At 38.0% G+C, this 26689-nt stretch overlaps 1 protein-coding gene across 4 annotated transcripts in view; it reads left to right on the plus strand.

Annotated features, from left to right (window-relative positions):
- PLGRKT (plasminogen receptor with a C-terminal lysine) overlaps positions 1-26689 on the plus strand; it is a 74994-nt gene that overhangs the window by 37735 nt on the left and 10570 nt on the right. For 3 of the 4 annotated variants that reach the window (XM_009456272.4, XM_063788738.1, XM_009456273.5), the window contains exons 4-6: positions 16509-16639; positions 17208-17317; positions 20031-20420. In XM_009456272.4, the coding sequence (XP_009454547.1) occupies positions 16509-16639; positions 17208-17317; positions 20031-20152 (363 nt within the window). In that variant the 3' untranslated portion in view covers positions 20153-20420. Of the gene's footprint in view, positions 1-16508; positions 16640-17207; positions 17318-20030; positions 20421-26689 lie in introns of those variants that run through there. The other variant, XM_063788739.1, reaches the window with a different exon arrangement.

The raw sequence follows: 26689 nt of genomic DNA on the forward strand, positions 1-26689 counted from the left end.
CTTACTTAGAAATCAAATTGTTCTCTGTGGACTTCCTTCTCCAAGGAGATTCAAAGCACTTGCTACAAAAAAGGAAGATCACAGCTTGTTTCTCTGTTTTCTTTCCTCCAGGCAAAACCTTGTGTCACTTGGTTGGCTTAACAGAATTAACTTCTCTCCTTGGATCGTTTGTCATTGTTTTTATGTAGTTCCGTAACTATTAAATACTTTTCATCTGTGATTAAAAGCATATTGCTTCTGGAGGGTCCCTGGCATGCTGCAGTCTTATGACTGGGCAGCAGGTTTCTCACCTTCCTAAATCTGAGCAGTAAAGCACTGCTGGAGGGTAACCCACCCCTGATGTTTCTCCTTTGGGGGTTGCTGAGTGGTAAGGGTGCAGCTGCTGCCCTATCAGCTTTCCCAGAGTCACAAAGAGAAGCTCCCACTTGGAAGGGATCTTATTCATTGTCTGCTCCGGTTTTGCTGTCCATCCACTGATAATCTACCTGCTCTAGTCCTCAGTGTGGTTCAGGCTTTGCTCTATGCATCCATTTGGATGTGGGCACCAAGCTACAGAGTTCCTATGTGCACAGATCTCAGCTATGTCCTCCTTCAAGTTCTATGCCTCCCTGTTCTAGTTTTGAAATAAAAGGAAATAAGGAGGAGAAGAAAGTGACCAGCATTCTCAGGGCTGCCTCAAAGCTAGAAATAGAGAAGAGGAGCAAGCTCACAAACTAAAGTGTGCTGAGCACAGGTGACACCAAGGGCAGCCAATGCTCCCTGTATCTTTATGCTCTGTAAGTTCAGTGACCTGAGGGCAGCACCTGGGACAGCTGCTTGCAGTGTTCTTGCTTTGTCCTTTTTCCTTAGCCACAGTGCATGTGTTTAGGCTGATATCTTAAGCCACTGACCATTGCTTGCTTACTTGCTTGCTTCCTTCTTCCCTCCCTCCCCTCTTCCCTCCCTTTTCTTCCTCCTTTTCTCCATTTCTTTCCCCCACCCTCCATCCCTTCTTTCTTTCCTTCCCTCCCTCCTTCCTTCCTTCCTGCCCTCTTTTCTTCCTTCTTTCAACAAATATTTGATGAACACCTATCTAAGGTGATTGGGATACAGAATTGAACTCAGTCACTGCTCATATACAGCCTACATTTAATCGAAATGACATACAGTATTTAAAGAAATACAAAGTGTAAATCGAGCTAAGTGCTATGATGAACACTAAAGCTGGATGTAGAGGTCAGGGAAGAGCTGCCTTTGGAAAGAAGTATTTGAATAGAAGCGTGAATAAAGTGAGGGGAAAGTCATGTGCAAGATGAGGGTAGTAAGCACACTGACTTCTTTGATCTTACCTGGAAGAAAGTCCATGAGCTCATTTCCTAATGGGTTGCCACTAGTAGGCACGAGTAGCCTACAATCTGTTGCCACTAGTAGGAAGCCTACAATTTTGTTTTGTAGCCTTCACATTCATACTTACCACTAAAATATTTGCTTCCAGCATCAAAATTTACTCATAGGAGAAAATAAGTTTGGAAGTTAATTTAAACTTTTGGTTAAAACTCTGATTTTCAAAAATTCTGCTTTAGTAGAATAGTCTTATGTTTGCCTTTATTGTTACTGTGAAGTATGAATCACATTGAACTGTATAATTTTAAGATGAGAATCATGTTGTGATTCTTCAACTCACTGAAAATGAAGTTCTTAATTTTGATGAGATAAATTGTTCCAGTCTTTGTTGTAGTTGTAGATTTATCCATAGCTGGCTTCCATCTGTTACATTCAGATGATAATGATAAAATGCATCATTTCTACCCAGTCTTCCAGCACAGACTAGCTAGAAGAGAAAACTATTTTCTGCTAGGTTTTTGCCCTTCTTAAAATGTCTTTATTTATTATTTTTAAATGCCTTCTGGATATAAAGAGTCATTAAATGCAATTCTAAAACTAACTTTTCATATGTGAAAATGTTTTATTCAAATTATTTTGTTGTGGCCGGATGCAGTGGCTCACGCCTTTAATTCCAGCACTTTGCGAGGCTGAGGTGGGCAGATCACTTGAGGTTAGGAGTTCGAGACCAGCCTGGCCAACATGGTGAAACCCTGTCTCTATTTAAAATACTAAAAATACAAAAATTAGCCATGGGTGGTGGTACATGCCTGTAGTGCCAGCTACTCGGGAGGCTGAGGCAGGAGAATCACTTGAACCTGGGAGGTTGAGGTTGCAGTGAGCCGAGATCACACCATTGTACTCCAGCCTGGGCTACAGAGTGACACCCTGTCTCAAAAAATAAAAAAATAAAAAATAAATCATTTTGTTGTGTTCTTGTTAGTGTGCAAAATCCACTTGAGAGAGTCTTTCAGAATTGTAAAGTATAATTAAAAGTGTTAGGTTTGCTGGGTGTGGTGATTCATGCCTGTAATCCCAGCACTTTGTGAGGCTGAGGCGAGCTGATCACCTCAGGTCAGGAGTTCGAGACCAGCCTGGCCCACATGGTGAAACCCCGTCTCTACTAAAACTACAAAAATTAGCCGGGCATGGTGGTGGGCACCTGTAATCCCAGCTACTTGGGAGGCTAAGGCAGGAGAACCGCTTGAACTCGGGAGGTGGAGGTTGCAGTGAACCAAGATTGTGCCACCTCACGCCAGTCTGGGCAACAGAGTGAGACTCTGTCTCAGAAAAAAAAAAAAACAAAAAAACTGTTAGGTTAGAGGATGAACCCTAATGCATTTCTTAATGGTATCCAATCAAATAAAAAAAATCCACCTTTTTTTTTTGTCAATGTTTCCATGAAAATGCCTTGGAAAAATGAAAACTATGCAAATTAGGATTAAGAAACTACATCTTGGTTTGGTTCTTTTTGCCTATTTCAAGAGATAGGCTTACAAGTTACTATGCTGTCCTATAGCTCAGAGGATAAAAGAAAATGCCAGATCAAGTAGTGAATAGAGATCATTATACAAAGGAATTTGCACTGTTTAAAGATGTTCTTAAGTTTAATGCTTGTTTCACCTGCTCTTATATTACTTTCTGCTACATGAGTCAATACTTTCTTATTTCATAATGAATGTTACTCTTATTTCTTAATGAGCCCTGCTCCATAATTCTGCAAAGTTATTTACATCAATGGTCAGAACTACTGTCCAGGATTTCAGTGACTTCAGAACTGAAGTACCAGTAATTCACTGAGTTGCTTGCTTGACAATTATTATAAATAAACTAATATCATGCCTCACACTAATGATTCTGTAGAGAAGATTCATTTTATAGTTTCATATATCTATATATATATAGTTTCATATATAATAATAATAAAATGAAATAAATTAAATAAATAAAAATCGATCCAGAAATTTAAATAAAGGGGCATGCCAAAAATACTCATAGTAGTTAATTTTTACTGAATGCTTATTAAATGCCCGTTACTAGTCTGAACATTTTATGTATTCTCTTATTTTATGATCACCCAATAAGGAGATCTAATTATTTATTTCTTTTTAATAGATGAGATAACTGAAGCCCAAAGATGAAAAGCAGCTTGCCTGAGGTCACACAGCTAGTATGTAGGGGAACTCAGATTCAAATCAGGGAGCCTGACTGCAGAATTGGAATGCTTATCTCCTCCTGCTTCACATATTCATGAGACATATGCAAAAGCCGAGACATGCTAATGTGAGAATGTGAGTTAGCCTTATGCAATTTGCTTTATGAATAACCGTATTATAATTGCACAATAATGATACAGTGAATAGCAAGTGTTAGTAGAAGTTTTAAGACACAATTAAAGATAAGTTGTAGAAATAAAGAATACATTCCTCTGGGACTGATTGTCAATGGCAGTTCCTTTATATCAATATATTAACCCTAGGCAATTAATCAGAATTATGATCATATCTTTATTGTGAACATCTATAACAACTTGACAAATACCTATTTGTCCTAAAGTACCTCTCTGGAGTAGTCCTGAGGAGACCAGATAATATAACTGCTATTACAGCATCTGAGATTTAAGTGGAAAAAAACCCAAAGGCACAGAAAACTCAATTTGTCCCAGTGTGTTCAGCATGCTTAGCCTTGTTGCTGCCTCACACACTTTCCCCCTCTAGGTCTCATGGTACATATGTCAGAGCTCTAAGAGATGAGTTTAGTGTTGCCCAGGCTAGACCAACTTCTCTCTCTGTGCATCCTTGCAGCTAAGGAGATCAGCCTTGAATTGTTCAACTGAGAGGAACATGCCCATCCCTACTTCTGCATGGAAGGGTGAGGGAGGGGAGGTGCATCTAAATTACCTGCAGGGCTTTCCCAGCCAATATTCCTTCCCCTAATTCCTACAGAGAACCTAATAAGTCACTAGCTTTGAGGTGTCTTGGCTTGCTAAAAGTTTAAGGACAGCTAAATTAGACAAAGCATGAATATGACTGAACCTTTCAGGATACCTGTGGGGCTGCTTGCTTTGTTTATTGGTTCATCCATGGAGAAGAGCTAGCCTTACTCTTGCCTCAATGCCACAAACTCTGCCTTTTACTCTGGAGGACAGTCTCCAAAATGTGTGTCACTGATTACAGGGTGACATGGAGAAAGCAGAGTTCGGTCTACACCAATTTATCACTGCTTCCGACCAAAGGCCAAAGATGTGGCCAATGTGATGTCATCTTTGTACCCAGAAGCACAGCTCATTACATATAACAAACTAATTTTATGGAATTTTCTGATATGAAATCAAAGTATGCTATCCTCAGGAGAAATATTGCGATAATCTAGGTGAAATTAGTATTGCAGCAGGATGACTTTCTTTTCTTATCTTAGCTTTTATTTCCCTGGCAATGTTTTCAAGACATGTTGGCTGTTTTCTTTTCCCCTCCAAGAAACCAAGTGCCATAAACTGCAATTGGTTCAAAGATAAATAATCTTATTTTGACTTAGCACAAATCAAAACCATATCACATCATATAAAGTTGCCTCAAATCAGTGATTTTTAGATAAAGTTAATGATGCTTTATGCACACACATGCATTTAACCATTTCAGTCAAGTTTTTAAAGTCTTGTGACCAACATCAATTCCGCAAAGTACTTTTCTGGCTATTGGGATGTGCTAGGTATCTTTTAATTGTTCTTAGACAATCCTGCTGCTTTGATATTTAGGGTGGAGAGACTGAATAGTGCAAAAACAAACAAAAAACAAGAAAACCCAAAACCAACCACTAATGTCCCCCTTATTATAATTTTCTGACAATTGGGAATTATATTAGTAAATAGAACTTTTTTCTTTTCGAAGATTTAGTCATTTTGTGTTTTGAAGACATTTAAAAAATCTCCACTGGAGATACAAAATGCAGCCTAGCTGTAAACTTGACTTGATAATATTTTTCTTTGTTGGCTACACCTGGGTTTGCCTTTTTACCTATATTATCTCTAAGTCACACAACAGCCTTGCAAGGTAGGAGTGACTGGGTACATTGGGGAAGCTGCAGTTTGGAGGAATGCCATGGTTGAGATCAGGCAATGATTACCTGAAGGAGCCTGAGTTAAAGATCTGGGTCTCTCTGGCTCCAAAGCCACTAACCCCAACTTGATTTGCTGAATTATCAAATGCCAAGGAGAATAAACATCATTTGTAGAGGAAAGGTGAGAATGATGTGATAGTGTTTGCATTCTGCCCTTGGACCCTGTGGTGACAGCCAAGGCGGGAAGGGTCTTCAGCCCCCACAGCCTGCCTCTTTGACTCTCTCTGCCTGAGACCACTCTGTTTGGCCTCTCCTGTGATCTTTCAAATTTTGAAACTGGTCCAGCATGAGGCTACCTTGATAAATTCTGATAAAAGTGTCACATGTCTAGGTCTTCGTCTGGCAGTTTTGTGGTTTTTCAGGCCTAATTTTACATGGAGAAAGGCAAATATATATATATATATACACATACACACACACACACACACACACACAAATATACACATTCACACACAAGAACTGAATTAGTCACAGAGTTGAGAATTGCTGGTATTTTAAGCAAAAATACCCTCCCATCCTGAAGCAGACCAGGGTTGGTATCTGGATTTTAGAATCTTCTAGATGGCCTGCATTGGTTCCTCTGACTCCACTAGATTTCCTCAATGACTGTCTGACCCCAGTGGCACCTTCCTGGTGCTTCTGGACATGATGTACCAACCTTCCTGGGTATTCTTCATTTCAGGCCCCTGGAAATCACACCCTTGTTCCTCACTCCTCCTTGATATTTCTCCTGGCAGTTCAGGTTTCCTGATGTGCTTTCTGGCTGGGAGTTCCCACAGGTGTTGTCCTTCAATGAAGGTCCGTTTCACATACTATGAAGCTGGTTTCTCTACATTGTCTTTATAATGGCCTTCAGTCATTAGGGAGAATGCCATTTTATCCTGGAGTGCAGGCTAACAAACTCCTATCTCTTCCTGTTTTCTTCATGAACCTATTTTGGGTCACCTAGAAAATTCCCAGCCCCTTCTGAGAGCTTTCAGTGAATCATTTGCAAAGCAGAGAAGATGAGCATGTCTAGGACTAAGCAATTGGGGTCTTCCTAGATCAGTTACTCCTCTCTGCCCACCTCTCCAGGTTTTCTCTGATGACTCATTATCCAGATGGTACTGGAGGAAATGGAAAGTCTTTCCAAAGTATTTTAATGATCCCCTCAAAGCACATGGCATTTTTTACATACCCTGACAGGTGGGGACTGACCTGGCACTATCAGCTAGACCGTCATGTTCTCCTGCAGAACATAAACAATTTCATAGATCAGCACCATCAGACAAGACCATGCTGTGACTGTGACGAACAAAGACATAAAACAAGACCATTCTGTATTCATGCCAGGCACTGACAACCACATGAACGTTGTCAAAACCACAGAAATGACCAAGCATCCCCCCTGCTGACTAATAGCAGTGCTCCTGCAGCCTTACTATTTTTCACTGTTGCCTGCTTTTTTCTTCCTGCTTCTAAGTAAATCTTAAGATATTCCATCATATAACTATGGCCACTTCCTGACAGCATATAGCAGGAGGAACCACATTCTAAACACATTCAAAAAATTGTTACATCAGCTCTTTCCTGTGTATTTTCATTCTTCAATTTCTTTGTTTAAAAAATATTAAGAACAGCCACAAAATTACTGACCTCAGTAATCTGCCAATCTGTTGAGTTTCCAAAGAGGCAATTATGTAAAGGTCCACAGACTATTTAATACAATTTTCCCCTTAATAAAATAGTAAAGTTATTAAATTTCATTTGGACACACAAAACATTGTATAACACAAAGGCAATGACATTATCCAAAATCATTCTTATTGCAGTTTTAATTTCATATTTATTGGAGCCTTCCCTATTTTTGAGAAATAATTAGGCCAACTCTGAGAAACAAATCAGTTTACTACTATGTTTTAGTTTCCAATGACATTTTAATTTATGCACAGTATATTCACATGATAGAAAAGTTTGGTTATTATTTGCAAAACTTTTATTTGCCAAAAAGTTATTCTACATATTCTACCAGAAAAGGTCATGTAGACCTGTTTTTCTTTTGTTTTTATCCGAAATGAGAGTATTTTATATTTATCTATGCCTTTGTTAACTTAGTAGAAACATTATTAATACCTTCTAAACCAAAATAAAATCGGTGTTTCAGGTAAAAACAAAACATAAACTAACATTGTTAAAACAAAGCAGCCTTAATGAAAGCTGTGGCAAGTGGCATTTAACCTTAACTTGCTTGACGGATATGTTAAATGTTCAATGTCCAGTCTAGGAAGAATCTCAATGAGGAAATCAGTAGTAATTTGAAGTTCTTTTTGCCCTAAGAAAAAAAGTCCCCCTTTATCAATAACTTATAAAAATAATTGAATACTAACCAAGTTGTAGTATTATTCAAAGGCTTAAAAGCTGTGGTAACAGCATCTTATTATATATCTTCCAATAAAGATTACAACATATTTACATCCATTCTTACGCGTACATGTAACATCTTATTATAAACAATAAGGTTGCCATATGTAAAAATGAGAATTTCAGTTTGGCAAAAACCTGTGTTTTATGCCAAATGCCATATTAAGAGGTAGATTCCAAAATAAATATTTAGACTTTTTCTAAAAAGATCAGAAGATGCCAGTAAGTTGAGCAGCTGAGAGAATCTAGGAAAGAAACAACAAAAGACCATCCACTTCTGATATGATTTGGCTGTGTCCCCACCCAAACCTCAACTTGAATTGTATCTCCCACAATCCTCACATGTTGTGGGAGGGAACCAGGTGGAAGTAATTGAATCATGGGGGCCAGTTTTTTCGATATGCTAGCTTCCTTTTATGTTTTTTATTTTTATTTTTACTTTTATTTTTATTTTTTATTATACTTTAAATTCTGGGATACATGTGCAGAATGTGCAGGTTTGTTACATAGTGCCATGGTGGTTTGCTGCACCCATCAACACGTTATCTACATTAGGTATTTCTCCTAATGCTATCCCTCCCCTAGTCCCCCTACCCCATGACAGGCCCTGGTGTGTGATGTTCCCCTCCCTGTGTCCATTTGTTCTCATTGTTCAACTCCCACATATGAGTGACAACATGTGGTGTTTGGTTTTCTGTTCCTGTGTTAGTTTGCTGAGAATGATGGTTTCCAGCTTCATCCATGTCCCTGCAAAGGACATGAACTCATCCTTTTTTTATGGCTATACAGTATTCCATTGTGTATATGTGCCACATTTTCTTTAGCCAGTCTATCATTGATGGGCATTTGGGTTGGTTCCAAATCTTTGCTATTGTGAACATTGCTGTAATAAACATATGTGTGCATGTGTCTTTATAGTAATTTATAATCCTTTGGGTATATAACCAGTAATGGGATTGCTGGGTCAAATGGTATTTCTGGTTCTAAATCCTTGAGGAATCACCACACTGTCTTCCACAATGGTTGAACTAATAATCTACACTCCCACCAACAGTGTAAACGCGTTCCTATTTCTCCACATCCTCGTCACCATCTGTTGTTTCCTGACTTTTTAATGATCACCGTTCTAACTGGCATGAGATGGTATCTCATTGTGGTTTTGATTTGCATTTCTCTAATGACCAGGGATGATGACCATTTTTTCATATGTTTGTTGGCTGCATAAATGTCTTCTTTTGAGAAGTGTCTATTCGCCCACTTTTTGATGGAGTTCTTTTTTTCTTGTAAATTTAATTTCTCTGTAAATTCTGGATATTAGCCTTCGTGAGAGGAGTAGATTGCAAAAATTTTCTCCCACTCTGTAGTTGGTCTGTTCACTCTGATGGTAGTTTCTTTTGCTGTGCAGAAGCTCTTTAGTTTGATGAGATCCAATTTGTCAATTTTGGCTTTTGTTGCTATTGCTTTTGGTGTTTTAGTCATGAAGTCCTTGCCCATGCCTATGTCCTGAATGGTATTGCCTAGGTTTTCTTCTAGGGTTTTTATGGCTTTAGGTCTTACGTATAACTCTTTAATCCATCTTGAGTGAATTTTTGTGTAAGGCATAAGGAAGGGGTCCAGTTTCAGTTTTCTGCATATGGCTAGCCAGTTTTCCCAACACCATTTATTGAATAGGGAATCCTTTCCCCATTGCTTGTTTTTGTCAGGTTTGTCAAAGATCAGATGGTTGTAGATGTGTGGTGGTATTTCTGAGGGCTCTGCTCTGTTCCATTGGTCTATATATCTGTTTTGGTATCTTTATTTTTTATAATTTCAACTTTTGTTTTAGATTCAGGGGGTGCAGGTTTATTATGTGTGGCGCTGAAGTTTGGGGTATGAATGATTCCATCACCCAAATGGTAAGCATAGAACCCAACAGGTAGTTTTTCATCACTTGCTTCCCTCCCCTTCTACCCCTTCTAGTAGTCCCTGGTGTCTATTGTTGCCATCTTTATGTCTATAGTTACCCAGTGCTTAGCTGCCACTTACAAGTGAGAACATGAGTTATTTGGCTTCCTGTTCCTTTGTTAATTCACTTAGGATAATGGCCTCCAGCTGCATCCATATGGCTGCAAAGGATATGATTTAATTCCTTTTTATGGCTGCATAGTATTCCATGATGTATATGTACCACGTTTTCTTTCGCCAATCCACCATTGATGGGCACCTAGGTTGATTCCATGTCTTTGCTATTGTGAATTGTGCTGCGATGAAAATATGAGTAGATACGTCTTTTTTGTCAAATTATTTATTTTCTTGTGGATATATACCCAGTAATGGGATTGCTGGGTCAAATGGTCTTTCTGTTTTAAGTTCTTTGAGAAATTTCTAAACTGCTTTCCACAGTGACTGAATTAATTTACATTCCCACCAACAGTGTAAGCATTCCCTCTTCTCTGCAGCCTTGCCAGCATCTGTTATTTCTTATCTTTTTAATAGCCATTCTGACTGGTGTGAGATGGTATCTCATTGTAGTTTTGATTTGCATTTTTCTGATTATTGTTGTTGAACATTTTTTCATATGCTTGTTGGCCAAGCATATGTCTTCTTTTGAGAAGTGTCTGTTCATGTCCTTTGCCCACTTTTTAATGGGATTATTTGGTTTTGCTTATTGAGTTGTTTAAGTTCCTTATAGATTCTGGATACTAGACCTTTGTCAGATACATAATTTGCAAATATTTTCTCCCATTCTGTAAATTGTTTACTCTGTTGATAGTTTTGTTGTTGTTGGGCAGAAGCTCTTTAGTTTAATTAGGTAACATTTGTCAGTTTTTGTTTTTGTTGTCATTGCTTTTGAGGACCTAGTCATAAATTCTTTGCCAAGATCAATGTCCCGAATGGTTTATTTCAGGTTTTATTCTAGGATTTTCATAGTTTAAGGTTTTCCACTTAAGTCTTTAATCCATTTTGAGTTAAGTTTTGTATATGGTGATAGGTAGGGGTCCATTTTCATTCTTCTGCATATAGCTAGCAAGTTATCCCAGCACCATTTATTAAATAGGGAATCCTTTCCCTGTTGCTTATTTTTGTCAGCTTTGTTAAAGATCAGATGGTTGTAGGTATGTGGCTTTATTTATGAGTTCTCTATTCTTTTCCATTGGCATACGTTTCTGCTTTTGTACTAGTACCATGCTGTTTTGGTTATGATAGCCCTATAGTGTAAAGTCAGGTAGTGTGATGCCTCTGGCTTTGTTCTTTTTGCTTAGGATTGCTTTATCTATTTGGACTTTTTTTGGTTTCATATGAATTTTAGAAAAGTTTTTTTTCTAGTTCTGTGAAGAATGATGGTAGTTTGATAGGAATATCACTTAATCTGTATTTTGCTTTGGGCAGTATGGCCATTTTAATGATATTGATTCTTCCAATTCATGAGCGTGGAATGTTCTTTCATTTGTTTGTGCTGTCTCTGATTTCTTTCATTCCTAGGGGGGTGTGTGTGTGTGTGTGTGTGTGTGTATATGTGTGTGTATCTGTCTGTCTGTTGTAAATGGGATTGCATTCTTGATTTGGCTCTCAGCATGACCATTATTGGTGTGTAGAAATGCTACTAATTTTTGTTTGTTGATTTTGTATCTTGAAACTTTACTGAAGTTGTTTATTAGGTCTATTTATTAGGGCTAGGAGCCTCTTGGCAGCATCTTTAGGTTTTCCTAATATAGAATCATATTCAGTGAGGAGGGATTATTTGACTTCTTTTTCCATTTGGATGCCTTTTATTTCTTTCTCTTGCCTGATTGCTCTGGCTAGGACTTCCAGTACTACATTGAATAGCAGTGGTGAGAGGGGGCATCCTTGTTTTGTTCTAGTTTTCAAGGGGAATGCTTCTAGCTTTTTCACATTCAGTGATGTTGTCATAGGCTGTGAGTTTGTCATAGATGGCTCTTATTATTTTGAGATATGTTCCTTCGATGCCTAGTTTGTGGAGCGTCTATTGTGCTCTGTTTGAAATTAATTGTGGTTCTCTAATTGTTAAACTAGCATCAGATAAGCCTGTAAAATCCTCAGAGTGTGAAGTTATAATCAGGAACATTTTGATTTCAAATTATTCTGTAGAGCAGTATCAAAAGGTCCAGAGATAAGAAAATTATTATTATAAAAGGTCTACATTTCTTTTAAAATAGGATAAAGAATTTTGTATTTGGGATTTGTGTTAACAACCATTAAGAGAACTTGCTGCACATGTTCTGTTTTGCTTTTATTTGTTGTTTTTAGTGTCAGTAATTGGGAAGGAAGGTTGAAAATGAATGTACACATAGTTAAAGGATGCCAATTTTTGGTAAATTAATAATTGCATTAATTCATTTATCCCTTTATGGTTATTGAAAAATTTGACAGTCAAGTTTATTAATTTGATTTTTAAGATGTATGCAGATATAGACCTATGAATTTAAACATAATCTTATGAAATATAGAATAGTTAATAACATTTTAATTGATAATTAACATTACAGATCAAAATATCTTTCATTAGAATGTTTTGCTCATGGAGAGAGTCTGCATGGAATTTTTTCTCACTCTAGGCCCATAGTTTATCACAGATACACAACCTTGCTGATTTTCATAATTTATCTATGAAAGATGGACATGATTGCCTTTATTCTTAACAGTAAGGGAACCGACTCAGAATGTAATATTTGTTCATGACTAGTTTTTAAAATATACTTAAATTTGAGAGTAGTTTTAGGTTTTTAGAAAAGGCATATAGAATTCCTGAATACCCTACATTCATTGTGCCCTGCTGTTAACATCTTACCATTACCATGGCACATTTGCCACAACTAAGAAACTAACATTGATCCATTACTATTCAATACATCCCACATTCAGATTTCATTTGTTTGTCTCTAATGTTCTTTTTCTGTCCCAGAATCTCATCCAGGATGCCACATTACATTTAGTCTTCTTGTCTCTTTAGCTTCTTCATCCCTCACCCTGCCCTTTCATACTGTTTTCGTTGGGAGCAAGTAACTAAGCAAAGCCCAAGATCAAGGGGTGGGAGTTAAGCTCCACTTCTTTGAAGAGGGAGGAGGAGTATGTATATAAATGAGTTGGAATTCTTCTGTACAGGATATTTGTCTCTTCTCCATTTATATTAGTATAGGCTTATGGATATTTATTTTGTACTTTAGGTTATAATCCAATACTATGTTATTTATTTTGCTGATAAAATTGTTCCAGCTTTGGACATTAGGAGCTCTTTCAGATTGACCCCTGTGTCCCTTTGACATACTCCATCATCATTATTATTATTTTAGTATCTCTTGACTTTCTGGCACTATAAGATTCTGTAGGCTCCTCTTATACATTTCTTGCCCCAGTCCTAGGCCAGCTATTTCTCTAAGGAGCCCTGGTTTATTTTTCTTTTTTGGAGAGTAGAAATCATGTCTGGGTGTTTCTGGGTGTTAGGTATGCTTGTTTGCAAAGGGTTGTTCTTGCCTCTATGCCCTGTCAGTGGACAGAGCTGAGAAAATGTATGTACTTACACTAAGCCATGAATGCCTAATCTATGCATGCATATAGATATGCATATCTATAATTTCATCCTTGTCTATGTCTGTATCAAGCACTAAGCATGAGTTCATACTGATGTCATTGGCTCTAATCTAGTACCACATGGTTCATTCCAGTCTTTTCCTCTTGCTTGTTTGTAATCTCCCTGTTTAATAATAAGAAACCTGGCTTCCACCATCTTCTGTCAATTTACTTGTTGCTCATCTCCAGTAGCCATGTAAAGCAGTTTCAGAATTGTTAATCTGTAACTTGCGAGAGACAGTTTTACTCACTAGAGTACAGTGTTTATGTATAGTTCTTTGTCTTTAGTTTTACAGTTTTTAGTCAAAATACCATTTTCCAAAGATAGATCAGTTCTTTTCCCCCAACCCTTCATTGAGGTTGTGCCACACATTTGTAGTACAGTCAGATTATTTTGTCACAGTCCCCATTCCGTCTTGTGCATCCCTTGCCCTTTTGGCTGATTTGTAAAATTTGTATGCACTAAGGTTCACTCTGTGCTGTAAAGTTTTATGAGTTTTGACAAATGCAGAATGTCATGTATCCACCATGATAGTACCATACAGATTAACTCCATCACCCTGAAAGCCCCTCTGCTCACAATCTTTTGAGAGTTCCCAGGTAATCTCTTTCAGGTTGATATCTCAGGTAGATCTTTTGTGGGAAAAAAATATGAGCTATGAGTCTTTCATTTCAGGCGACGGTTCTCAGTCCCGGCTGCACACGGGAATTATCTGGAAGCCTTTAGAAAATACGGATGCCTGATTTTACCTCCAGATCCTGACTTAATTGATCCCACCTGGTTTAGTTGGTCTGGGAGGTGTATCTGGTTGCTAGACCTTCGAAAATCTCCCCAGATGCTCATGTTGTGCAGCAAAGGTTTAGAACCAGTCTGGACTCCTCTGTTTCTTGTTTGCTGCCTTTTGATAAAAACACAAATAATTAATTGCTGTATTTACATCACTTTGGGGGATATGATGAATCAGTATGTAAGTTTTATAAATAAGTAATGTAGCAAGGATGAATTTCACACACTAATCTTGTGCAAAAACACATCTATTTTTAATCTCTAATTGAACTCAAAATGAACCTCAATTTCTCTTGGTGACAGCAAATTTAATTTTGATAAGTCAAGGTTACTCAATTACTTCTAGTTTAAAACTCGGTTCTTTGGGAGAAAATAGTTGAATTCAGCTTTCCTCCTCCCCTTCTCCGTTCATCTTTTCCCTGGTATGACCTAGGCTTGGGTCCAGGTGATCTCAGGTGGCACCAGCATCAGGGAAGGCACATCTAGCCAGATGCATTTGGGGATCCCCAGACAGAGAATTATGGCCCTGCTTCCTGTGGAGAATGTTGGGAGGGAGCAGGTACTGCAGAGCATAAATGGTTTCAGAGCAGACCTCACAGAGAGCACGCCTAAGAGAGGCCACTTCCGTCTCCCTCAGCGGCCAAGGGGTGTGAAGAAAGGCTGCAAGGTTCTCACATCAGCTGGAGAGGGCCAGAGAAGGTAGCTGAAGATTGAGAGCAGGTGGCCTACCAGAGTCCAAAACCTTGGGCCAGGGGACCCCATAACACACACTTGGGAGTGAATATAAGCCAGTGGCTGAGTGGGGAAGGCCACTGGATCCCAGAGGATCAGTAACACCTGAGAGTATGGCGATGATGGTTACGCCAGCCTGGAACATGGCCACATGCCCTTAGAGAACATCATGTGGCGCTGTCCAGGTTGATTGAACAGAAAACAAAGCAGAAAAGCACTCTCGGGTGCTGCTGATCCTCTGGGATCCAGTGAGTGGCCTTCCCCACCCAGCCACTGGCTTATGTTCACTCCCCAAGTGTCTGTTATGGGGTCCGCTGGCTCTAGGTTTTGGACTCATTGGTAGTCCCCCTGCTCTCAATCCGCAGCTACCTTCTGTGCCCCTCTCCAGCTGATGTGAGAACCTTGCAGACTTCCTCCACACCCCTTGGCTGTTGAGGGAGATAGAAGTGGCCTCTCTTAGGTGTGCTCTCTGCAAGGTCTGCCCTGAAACCATTTCTGCTCTGCTGTAGCTGCTCCCTCCCAGAATTCTCCGCAGGAAGCAAGGCCACAAGTCTTCTCTGTTTAGGGATTCCCAAACCCATCTGAGGCTTCCGCCATATCTTCTGGTGATTTAACCTCCCAAATAGGCCAAGGAGCCAAGCCCCATCTTTACATCTAAACTATCATTCGCCCCTCCCAGCTACTCCCCTCAGTAGAAAGAGGGCATGGAGGGAAAACTAAATCACATTATTATTCCTTCCTCTCCTCTTCCTTGCATCATGAACTCCCTGTGTATTGCCGTCTAGCTTGGTTAATGACATGTAGTGCCAAGATTTTAGAATTAAAACATCAACAACAATGCCAACAACACTTTTCTCTGTCAAGAATATAACTCTCTTCAAATAATGGGTTTGGGTTTACAGACAGTTGCTTCTCCTGAGTATTTTCTAAAAATCAATTTAGAAATTCAGTTTCCTTCTGTGTTCTGAGCCATCTGCCTTCTGTTCAAAGCAGTGAAAGGCACTGAACAAAGTGGTGAAGAACTTGAGGCGAGAAAAATATGGCAAAGAAAAATCTCTATAGATGTCTCAAAACAACACCCATCTACTATCATATTGTGGTATGATATGGAGCAAATAAATACTCCAAATAAATTTCAATTTGGAATGGATTTGGAAGGCAGATTTCCATGCAAGTAGAAATAAAGGCCAATAAGATGTATCTACATTTAAAGACCCATAGATCTTTCCACACGTGCAATAGGAAAAGCTGGACATTTATTTGAGACTTGGCTAAAGCTCCAGACCACAGGCAGTCAAGACCTCAGGGTGTAAAAATGGAATATTGATATTTATTCTGTATTTATTCCAGGAAGATTTCACTGCCAAGGTGACAGTTGGTGAGAGCTGTCCAAAGGAACTTTAGTCAAAGTCTGTTGAGATTTTTTTGAAAAAACATGAATTAAAGCAATTGAAGAATGAATCCGCTGGAAAAACAGATTATTAACTATTTGTTCAGATTCCAAAGATGAGTAACTTTACTTTGTCTTTTGTTTTGTCCTTAGCTGGAAAGGCAGCTCATCATGCAGAGTGAAATGAGGGAAAGACAAATGGCCATGCAGATTGCGTGGTCTCGGGAATTCCTCAAATATTTTGGAACTTTTTTTGGCCTTGCAGCCATCTCTTTAACAGCTGGGTATGTTTGCTATTTAACATTTTCTTCAATCATTTACTTCTTTTTGTGTTTTCCATTACCATTTTATTATGAAGTTGGCCAGAATAAGACTTTGGTCCAAATAGTGTATGTAACCAAAGTAACCTATTAACCTTAGTCCTTGGGGGTAACTCTGTGAAAGCAAGGCAGTAACAGTTAATTTAGTTTCCTAGGTTGCTTCTGTCTTTTTCTCTACTTTATTAGTTAGAGAGAGAGCACCAACTTGACACCAAGAAGGGCTCTATGTGTTTATCTCCACAATCCCTTAGTGGTAGATACCAATCCTTACTCATTTTAAAAACAAGGAACCTGAGCTTCAGAGTCAAATAAAGATGAGCAAGTCACAGACCTTGCCCTTGAGAACTGCAGAATCTGGTTAGGGGTATTGGGTAAGGAAATCCTATTTCCATAGAATTATCAAATGTATTAAGTAACTTCTGAAGGAAAAGGCATTCTTCCAAAAAGCAGGTATTTTTTTTTCTTTAAGTATACAGGTATGTATTTACAGGTTATTTTTTGATATTGGTTCTTCTTTTAATTCTTGGAACAGCGCGATTAAAAAAAAGAAGCCAGCCTTCCTGGTCCCGATTGTTCCATTAAGCTTTATCCTCACCTACCAGTATGACTTGGGCTATGGAACCCTTTTAGAAAGAATGAAAGGTAAGTCTTTGATAAACTAGAGTTTCTATTTGCTGATTTATTTTCCATTTCAAGGATCCCTGCCTTAGGAACCTTTGACTTATAAAGATTCTGACAAGACTCTCTCTTTGAACCTCCAATGAGCAACATTTCTGCTCCCTTTCACACAGTGGTGTCCTAGAGCCAGCTCATACCAGCTCACAAGAACCAATCGCTACATTTTCAGGGATTGTGTAAGCTGGTTGTTAAACATAGTCACTTAATGTATTAAAACTTTTATAAACTTGCAATAAATAAATTACAGCAAATAAATAATATTAAATTGTGTTTAAAACAAAGGTAATAAACAGAACTCATCTGTTTCTAAATATTTACTATTATCCATACTCTGGTTATTTATAGCTATTGTATCTATGTGATAGAAATGCAGATATAATACACAGACAAAACAAAATACAGCTACAGTCCAGTTTCAGTGACATCCCATTGGTAGCCTGAAGTTGGTCTTGGTGGGAATATTTACACAATGGAAATCTGTTGTTGCCAAATCAAGGCTTGACTTCTTATTTTGTTGATTGTCTGGACCAGGGGTTGAAAAATGATGGCCTGAGGCTGGCCACCTGTTTTCAAAAATAAAGTTTTATTGGAACACATCCATGCTCATTCATTTATGTATTGTCTGTGGCTGCCTTCCCATTACCATGACAGAGCCATCCTTGAAACAGAAACATGAGTCCACAAGCCTATAATATTTACTGTCTGGCCCTTTAAGACAGTTTGCCAACCTATGGTCTAGATTTTAAAAATTGATGAAGAAAATGCTAATAATGCAGATTAAGCTTAAAAGTGTGCTTTGTCTGTAACTATTACATTGTAAGTAGCATAAAAGTTGGTGAAATATTCTTCTAATATTGAAAAACTATTATCCAGTTCAGCAAATAAGTTGTTTACATCATTCTCAAATAAATGAAGTTCCAACATTTGTCTTGAAGGAAACAATTGTTTCACTTTTGTCCTACTCATTAGTGTAAATGAAAACACCAACCATCATCCATTATACTCTCTCATCAACTGCAACATAGGCTGGCTACGGATTCAAGCATTCCATAAAAATCAATGAAAGCATTCTGTGAGAATCAATTTAGTATGTGGAATTTTATGTACATTTTATTATGATACATATTTTTATGTATAGTGAACATGTATAACACGTGTAATAAACATATATATTATACATTTATATACATTTTATTTTCAGAGAACTGGTTGGTAGATATTCACCAGCATACTGCTACTGTCACAGAATCCTGATTTTTATTGCCCTGGAATTTGACCCAGCTGGCACAGAAATTTAATAGGAAAATTTTGTGGGAATTTCCTGTTTAAAAAAAAGTCAAATTCATCAGAAAACTTATCACATTAGAAAATGTAGATTATAGTTTTTTTCCACGTTAATAGTGATGACCCTAAAATATACGATCCCTATTCGACTGAGTTTATCATCAGCCATTCTTTTAACACATGATGAGAATTTACCAACTGGAAGAAAGCCTCTCTCACGTGGAAAACATCTAGTCTGTCATCAATGGCCAACCTAATTACATATAATTTTATAATGAATTTTACTTGCTATTTGAGACAGAGGTGAAAAAAAATAAGACATTTGCAGATGATTGAAATGCTCTTATAATTTGAAAACTATGGTCTGTTCTGTTGGGTTTGGAGTACAATTAATAGTGTGTTAAAAGAAGGCCAGGTGCAGTGGCTCACACCTGTAATCCCAGCACTGTGGGAGGCCAAAGCAGGCAGATCACTTGAGTTTGAGACCAGCCTGTCCAACATGGTGAAATCCTGTCTCTATGAAAAATACAAAAAATTAGCCGGTGTACACCACCTGTAGTCCCAGCTACTCAGGAGGCTGAGGTACAAGAATCACTTGAACCCAGGAGACAGAGGCTGCAGTGAGCTGAGATTGCACCACTGCACTCCAGCCTAGGCGACAGAGCTAGACACTGTCTCAAAAAAAAAAAAAAAATAGTGTGTTAAAAGAGGAGTACTCACAGAAAGTGTTACCTTTTAATCCCAAGGGAGGCTTATAAAATGTAAACATGTACTGTAATACAATTTTTTAAAATGTGCTAAGTAGTCTTCGACAATAAAACCTGGCAAATGTCACTGGGCCCAAGAAATTACTGCGTTGTGTAGCTCTTTGAAAGAGGAATTGTTTATAAAGATGTGTATATATGTATATTTGTATGTATACAGACTAAAGAACATTTAATATTATTTTAAGTGTTTACAAGTAATGTCAGGTTGAAGATTAGCTTTTCTGAAAAATCAGAATTTGTAGTAAACTTTACTTTCTCTCTTGTCACTTATATTAAAGGACAATGGGAAAGACTATATGTGGTTTCTCTACCCAAATCCCTCCAAACAGAATTAATGCGAATCCTGACTTTGGTTCAAGGGAAAAAATTACTTATCTTGATGTTCTTTCTCTTCTACATGTCAAAAATACCATCTGTAGCTCCTGATTTATTTATGGGTGTTCAGAATTCATCACTGTGTTTCCTCTGGGAAGTATATTACTTCTCCTGAGGAAAATGTTTAAGTGTGAGATTGGGGACATGGCTCATACGGTGTTAGAGCCTGTCAAGGAATATAGCAATCAGGCTTTGTCACAAATTGCTGATGACCCCTTTGTCACCTTGTATATTTCTGTACTTTATTTAAGGTGAAGCTGAGGACATACTGGAAACAGAAAAGAGTAAATTGCAGCTGCCAAGAGGAATGATCACTTTTGAAAGCATTGAAAAAGCCAGAAAGGAACAGAGTAGATTCTTCATAGACAAATGAAATCATGCTTACCAATCAAATCTCAAAGCACAGAATTAGTGACTTGAATCATGGTTTTTACAGTTTTTTAAATGCTCAAGATTTTGATATTATAGATTTTATTTTAAAATATTAAAATGCAAGATAGTTTTGAGCTATTTTAAAATAAAATTTATAACATTCAACACAAAATCATGGAGGTGCTCTAAATAACTTTTAGATTTCCTCTCTCTGTGTGCATTACCAATATCTAAGTGTAAAATTAATAAATTGTTTTGAATTCCTGGAAGCAAATGCCCAGCTGCTCTCATTTCTCTGTCACACATTCTTTCCATACCACATTCCATTTCCACAGATGCTTCTGTATTTTGGATTTGTTAATTGTGTCCTGCCCCTACATGACAGAAAACAGTATTGTTTGACTAACATATATACTGCATTTTCTATGACTGGCACTGTTCTGAGTGTTTTGTACAAATTCTTGTAATCATTCCGATAATTTTATGAGCAGGAATCATTTTATAAATGTGGAAACTGAAGCACAGATAAGCAGCTTGAACAAAGGCAGAAGCATGCAAGCCAAATCCAAGAAGTTGCTGCAGGTCATCCAGTTTGGCTGGGCCAAAGCCATACTTGGCCAGGGTTTGGATTTGAACAAGTGTGGCTCCAGTGGCTGTGCTCTAAAAGGCCTTGACAAGGCCTTAACTGATGCTTAACCTGCAAAGAAAAGCTATAAAAGGGAAAAGGTAACAACATTCAAATAATGACTCAGGGCATAGTTGCTAGAGAGGTGGAAACAAGAGAGAGCTAGATTTGGATGACTGCCTTTTTATTTAGACTCACTGGGAAAACTCCTCATAAAATACTCCTATATATAAGTATTTCTTCAGATGCGAACCCTACATATAATATGCTCATTCCAAAGAGATTTATTGATACTACTTTGTGCCAGGCACTGTGAGAGCTACATTGGTGAATAAGTAGACAATGTCCTATATCCTGGGCAGAGGAATATGTTCTAGTGAGGGGTGGGATAATTGGGGCGGGCAACAAATTAACATCAAGATAAATAAGATCATTTCTAATCCTGGCAAATGCTTCAGTGGAAATGAAACAGAGTGATAAGAGAATGATTGGGTTAATGAGGTGGTGCTACTTTAGATCGGTACTGCAGACACTGCCTCTTTGCAGAGGTGACATTTGAAATGAGACATGGCATGGCCAAATAATAGAAAGAAGCCCAGGAAGAATAATAGGAGATTAAATATTAAGGTAGGAACAAACATGAATATGATGTGGTCCCTACCTTCAAGGAGCTGACAACATATCAACATGTGTTTTGTTTCAATTTTAGTTTTAGAGAACCTTGAGCCAAGTCTTGAAGGATGCATAGAAGTTCTCCATGAAGGTAAATATTGAAAAGGAAGGGTGCCCCAGGCAGGAGAAGCAGCTTGAACAAAGGCAGGACTGTGCAAGCCAAATCCAAGGAATTGCTGCAGGTCATTCAATTTGGCTGCAGCAAGGGGTTCCTCATGTGGGGGACTTTTTCAGAAATGATCCTGGTGGAAGTACAATTCAATTCCTGAAGGGCCTTGGATGTAACAGCAAGCACTTTGGACTCTTTCCTGAGGGTGGTAGCAGTGAAAGAATGCAAAACGGGATTTTTACCCAAATTTGTAGATTAGAGGGGAAAGATCCCAGATCCCAAGTAATGAGGAGCTGCAATGATCCATCTGAGTGCTGACCAGTGGCCTGAATTAAGGCTACAGCCTTGGGAATGGACTCAAGATTATGAAAATAGAGAATAGCAGTACCAGGAAACCAGTTTGAGGTCACAGAGTGGGAGTTGTTTTCCCTGCATTTTTAATCTGTGTGGATTATCTAAGGCCCCTAGAGAACATGGGAAAGAAGAAGTATTGGGAGGAACACTGGTGGACTCATGAGTGCCTAAGACCTAGTGCTGGTTGTAGGTCACACCAGAATCTGGAATTGTATTTCTTTCCCCACAATTCAATCATGCTATTCAAATGTTCCTGACATAGTCTAGCCAGAGCTCACCAAGAGTAGGTTTGATGCCTCTGCAAAGGCTGATCGGCTCAAGACCTTATATGGGATTTTCATTGCTGGCAACATAGCCAGGCCCTGGGCCCCCTTAAGAACACCAGGCTGTCCAATTGTATTGGCTTCTTCCTCTGGCACTGACACTGAGTTTATTAATAATTCTACCTCAGTAGAGGCCCTGCTGAGAAACATACGCACACACTTACACTCATACTGTTGTTTGCTCCCAATTGTATAGTGAGCAAAAATCAGAGTGGAGCTATTAAAAATGACCATGCAGCACAAGTATGTTGTAACATTTTTCACTGTTATAACTGCTGATTATCCAAAGCTTTTCCTCTCATTATTACATTGTCCTTTTGTTGAAAGGAAAAACATTTCTGCTGTGATGCTTCGGAGCTATTTCTTCATCATTTATATTAATTAAATATTTGTTTATGCTTATGATGAATCCCTAATTACCAACTAGACATCTGATGTTTCCAAATACTGAATCTTATATGGTCCTCTGTAAGAAACTAGCTTATGATCATCACAAACTTTTGTGATATTGCAAGAAGAATGAGGAAATAAATATGAGAAAGTATATTAGGAGCAGGATAAGAAACAGGTTTCATTATGAACAAAGATTTAGAGATTAAAATAATGATAACCTCACTCAATCTCTTTGTCAATTATTAGGAATAAAGTTGGAGGAAAACTTATCTACACTCCATGTGGTTCTGTTCTTCCCAAGACATTCTTGGCTCAGCCAAAGCAAGGCAGAGACTGCTAAGTATATGTGGAGTCTGTCATAGTTAAGGGATATAAATATGGATCCAGAGATTCTCTGCAACAGAGACTGTTCTTGACAATCACTGTATAATAGTAAAAATGCAGTTTATAACATTGCATTACCTAAGTGTTTTGAATGTTTCTTATTCACATTTACATGAGAGAATTGTTCTCCCAGTTAAAACAAAAATAATATATCAGGGTCTGAAATTTACAAATAAATCAAGTTTATATGGTGTTCAACCAATCTGAATTTGTGTTTATGGGTAATGTTGAAGGTTCCTTTATGGTGTGGTCCTCATTGCACTTTGGAAAGGCTGTGAGAAAGTTCCCATAAGCCGAAGTTGTTTTAATGACAAATAGTGAAGTTATGGTCAAGGATTTTAAAGAAGGGAAGACACTTAGAAATAGTCTAGTCTAAGCCCTCACCTTACACTTGAAAAAATTGAGGCCCTTTGTGATTGACCTAAAGTTTTATATCTAGTAATGGTAGTTACACTAAAACCTTTGTATTTGGTATCCCCGGCAGGATTCTTTTCAATACAACATGCTGCCTGATCAAGAAAAAATAGTGTCAAAGTCAAAATCAAATATAATTTAAAAAATTATCACACACATTCAGTCTCAGAGCCATATGAAGTGTCCTAGGGTGGGGTTAGAAGGGCATTGGTTAGAAGAGAAGTGAGAAGGAATAGACAGAGATTGCAAAAATAATCTATGACCAATATAACCTAAATATAAGCCATCTGAAATTGATAATATATTTTATAGACTTCCACAATTTTAATATATGAATGTTCAAGTGTGATATTCTAGAAACACAAGCCAGAACCTTGATACTTTTTCTGCCCCACCATTCTTGGAAAGGAATAAATTGTTACTGAGAAAATATAATTAAATAAAGCACATTGCTCAGGCATTGTGGTGTCTCTTGACCTTGGAGTGTGTCTGTTTTGTGAGAGGATTGGAAATGCTCCCTTAGATTTGGCCTTGTGGATGCCCACAGGAGATTTCAGGAAGTACCCTGCTTATCATCACTGTCTGCTTTCTGCTTTCAGAAAGCAGTTTCTAGTATTTTCTTCAAAATACTGGCTGTTTAGCATCTCCACTGATTTTTCTAATGATAACTTTGAGTCTGTGTGGAGCAGTATCTGGGCTGCAGATGTACTAAGAGACACAGGCAGAATGGAAGGAGGTGAAGTGAGAAAAGTCTGGAAAATAAGAAAAGGGCCAAGGAAGAATGGGATGGAGCTGACTCAACTGCCTCCGACAGTAGACAGCCCAAGAATGCCTGTTAGGGTTCAGCTCCTGGCTTGGTTGGGGGAGCTGAACCCACCAACCCAATCCAAAGACCAAAGCCACCAATGGGATCCCTCACAGGCCAGTTTATTTTGCTGTGTTAGCTTGTTCCTCTGGTTACTCAAATGACCGAAGTGTGGCTGGGGCAGCACAAATTCATCATTACCACTTAATAAAAGCAACTGGAAACTGTATCCCACTGATAAGAACTCAGTGGCATCACTAAGTCTGAGGTTTGGATAACATTTCTGGCTCAAAATTTCTCGGTCCACAAGTGTCAAGGATTCAGTGATGGAGTGTTAGCCTTAGTTAGTTTATTTTTTTTCTCGAAGGACTCCATCTGTGGTCAGCAGCATTCCATGGGTGTTTTCTTCTCTGCACTTGAGGTGGAGGTAGACCCTGACCTGGAGTTAGTTTAAGCATGCCATTTGGTGTTGGGAGAACAGAGTCCATGTTGTAGGAAGGATCAGAAATCTAGGACTGTAGCTTGGTGAAGGTTTCAAAAAATAGTAAGGAAGTAAATGGCCATTGAATGTATGTGAAAGTCAATGGGTTAGAGATAGTGGTAGATGTTGAAGTGTGATAAGGGAGACCTGTGAAAGGCTGTCAGGATAATGTTAAAATAATTTGATCAGACTTTGAGAAATACGAGTGACTTTTTCCTTCTCTTCCCACCATTCCCACATCATTAATTTACTGCTGATAAACATTTGACTTGACTTGAAGGTAGCACCAACTTTATCCACTAAGGTGATTTTGAAGAAAGATAAGCTAAGAACCCAAGATGGGTTCTGAGGCACTTAACAGTTTCATACTTCCTTAAAATACTTCAGAGAAAACTTGGTCTCTGGAATGTTTTTCTTTTCATCTTCAAAGAAAGAAGAATTTTGGAAGCAGACCAACTGATGCTATCTATTTCAAACTAGTGATAATAAAAAGACACTTGGGGTTGGAATAAAGTTTGTGCTGATGAATAGTTGCTTCTCTCAAATTCAGTAGCTGTGGAAGACACAGGGCACTGGATTGACCTTGCAGCCAGTTTTCTTCTCTGAACTGACAGCTTAGGACAGGTCACAGGTGAATTTTTGCAAAGCCTGACACCTCTGAAGCATCCTAAAAATCTAGGTAAGCAAAGGGGTTCTGCTCAGTTTCAGACTTTGACATGGTCTCTCAAACAGATTATCAATTTCCTATTAGAGTAGGAGTGTTTTAGGAAAAGGAAACATTTCAAGTAGCTCATTGGTCATAGCTGGAGGAAAGGTGTGGTGGAGTGGGACAGGAAACCAGACCCACAGGAAACACAACTTGCCTTCAAGCTCATCTCTGGTCCCACATTAATCTCTCCTTCTAAGGACCTCTCACAGGAAATGCTCGATCTCTTTTAACCTGACTCTAGCTGCTTATTTGCACAGCATCATGGAAACCTGTTAGAAACAGTTCTAAGTTGCAATACATTAAATAAAAAGTACAATGTCTTTTGACCAAGAAGTAGATGTATTTTTCACTGCTGTGACTTTGTTGCATTTCTAAGCATAAAGCCCACTTTAGCAGGTTGAATTGTGTTTCTTTATCTGAATGTTTCTTATCCCTCCCATCAGTGTGGTTATTATCTAAGAGCAAAGAAGAACTTCATAAAATTCTATTATAATGTTCCTGCTGAATTATTTTGTTAAATTAAACATCATATGCTGCCAGAAATCTAACTATAAATTCAGAGCTTTGCATATTACATATTTACACTCTTACCTACTGTTCTCAAGTATACATCAGTGATGATTTTAATTAGACTAGCTTTTTCTAAACACACTCATTACACACAACTTGAGTTGCTTTAATACTATTCAATGTCCAACTTTTATTCTCACTTGTCACTTTTTAATCTGATTTCATGATGAAAGACCAGTTCTGGCAAACTCTCCTTTAAATTAAAAGTGAATGCATTATGATTTCATTTATATGAAGTTTAAAGCAAAATAAATCTAATTGTATCAGAATAGTGCCTACCCTAAGGGTTGAGGGTTGATCAGAAAGAGATATGAGGAAGTTATCTGGGAAGTTATCTGGGAAGAGAGAATTGTTTTATATCATAATAAAGATGTGGCTTTCTCTGGTGTACTCATTTGTCAAAATTGTAAAGCTAATATGTAGGCATTTCAAGGTACGTTATATATGTAGTGATAGATATAGGTATATAGTGATAAATGAGAGATACAGGTGAAAAAAGAATGACAAAAATAATGATAGCCATTGCAGTTGTATAATGCAGGACATGAGGATTCTTTATACTGTTTTGTTTACTTTGTACATATTTGAAATTTTCATAATAAACAGTTTTTCATAATAAAGAGCTTTTAAAAGCCAAAGTACTTTCTAAATTGTTCAATCAGCAAACCTGATTTTGCTAGACTTTTGAAACTACATGCA

Source organism: Pan troglodytes, chromosome 11 (genome assembly GCF_028858775.2).
Source record: "Pan troglodytes isolate AG18354 chromosome 11, NHGRI_mPanTro3-v2.0_pri, whole genome shotgun sequence".
Lineage (NCBI taxonomy): Eukaryota > Metazoa > Chordata > Mammalia > Primates > Hominidae > Pan > Pan troglodytes.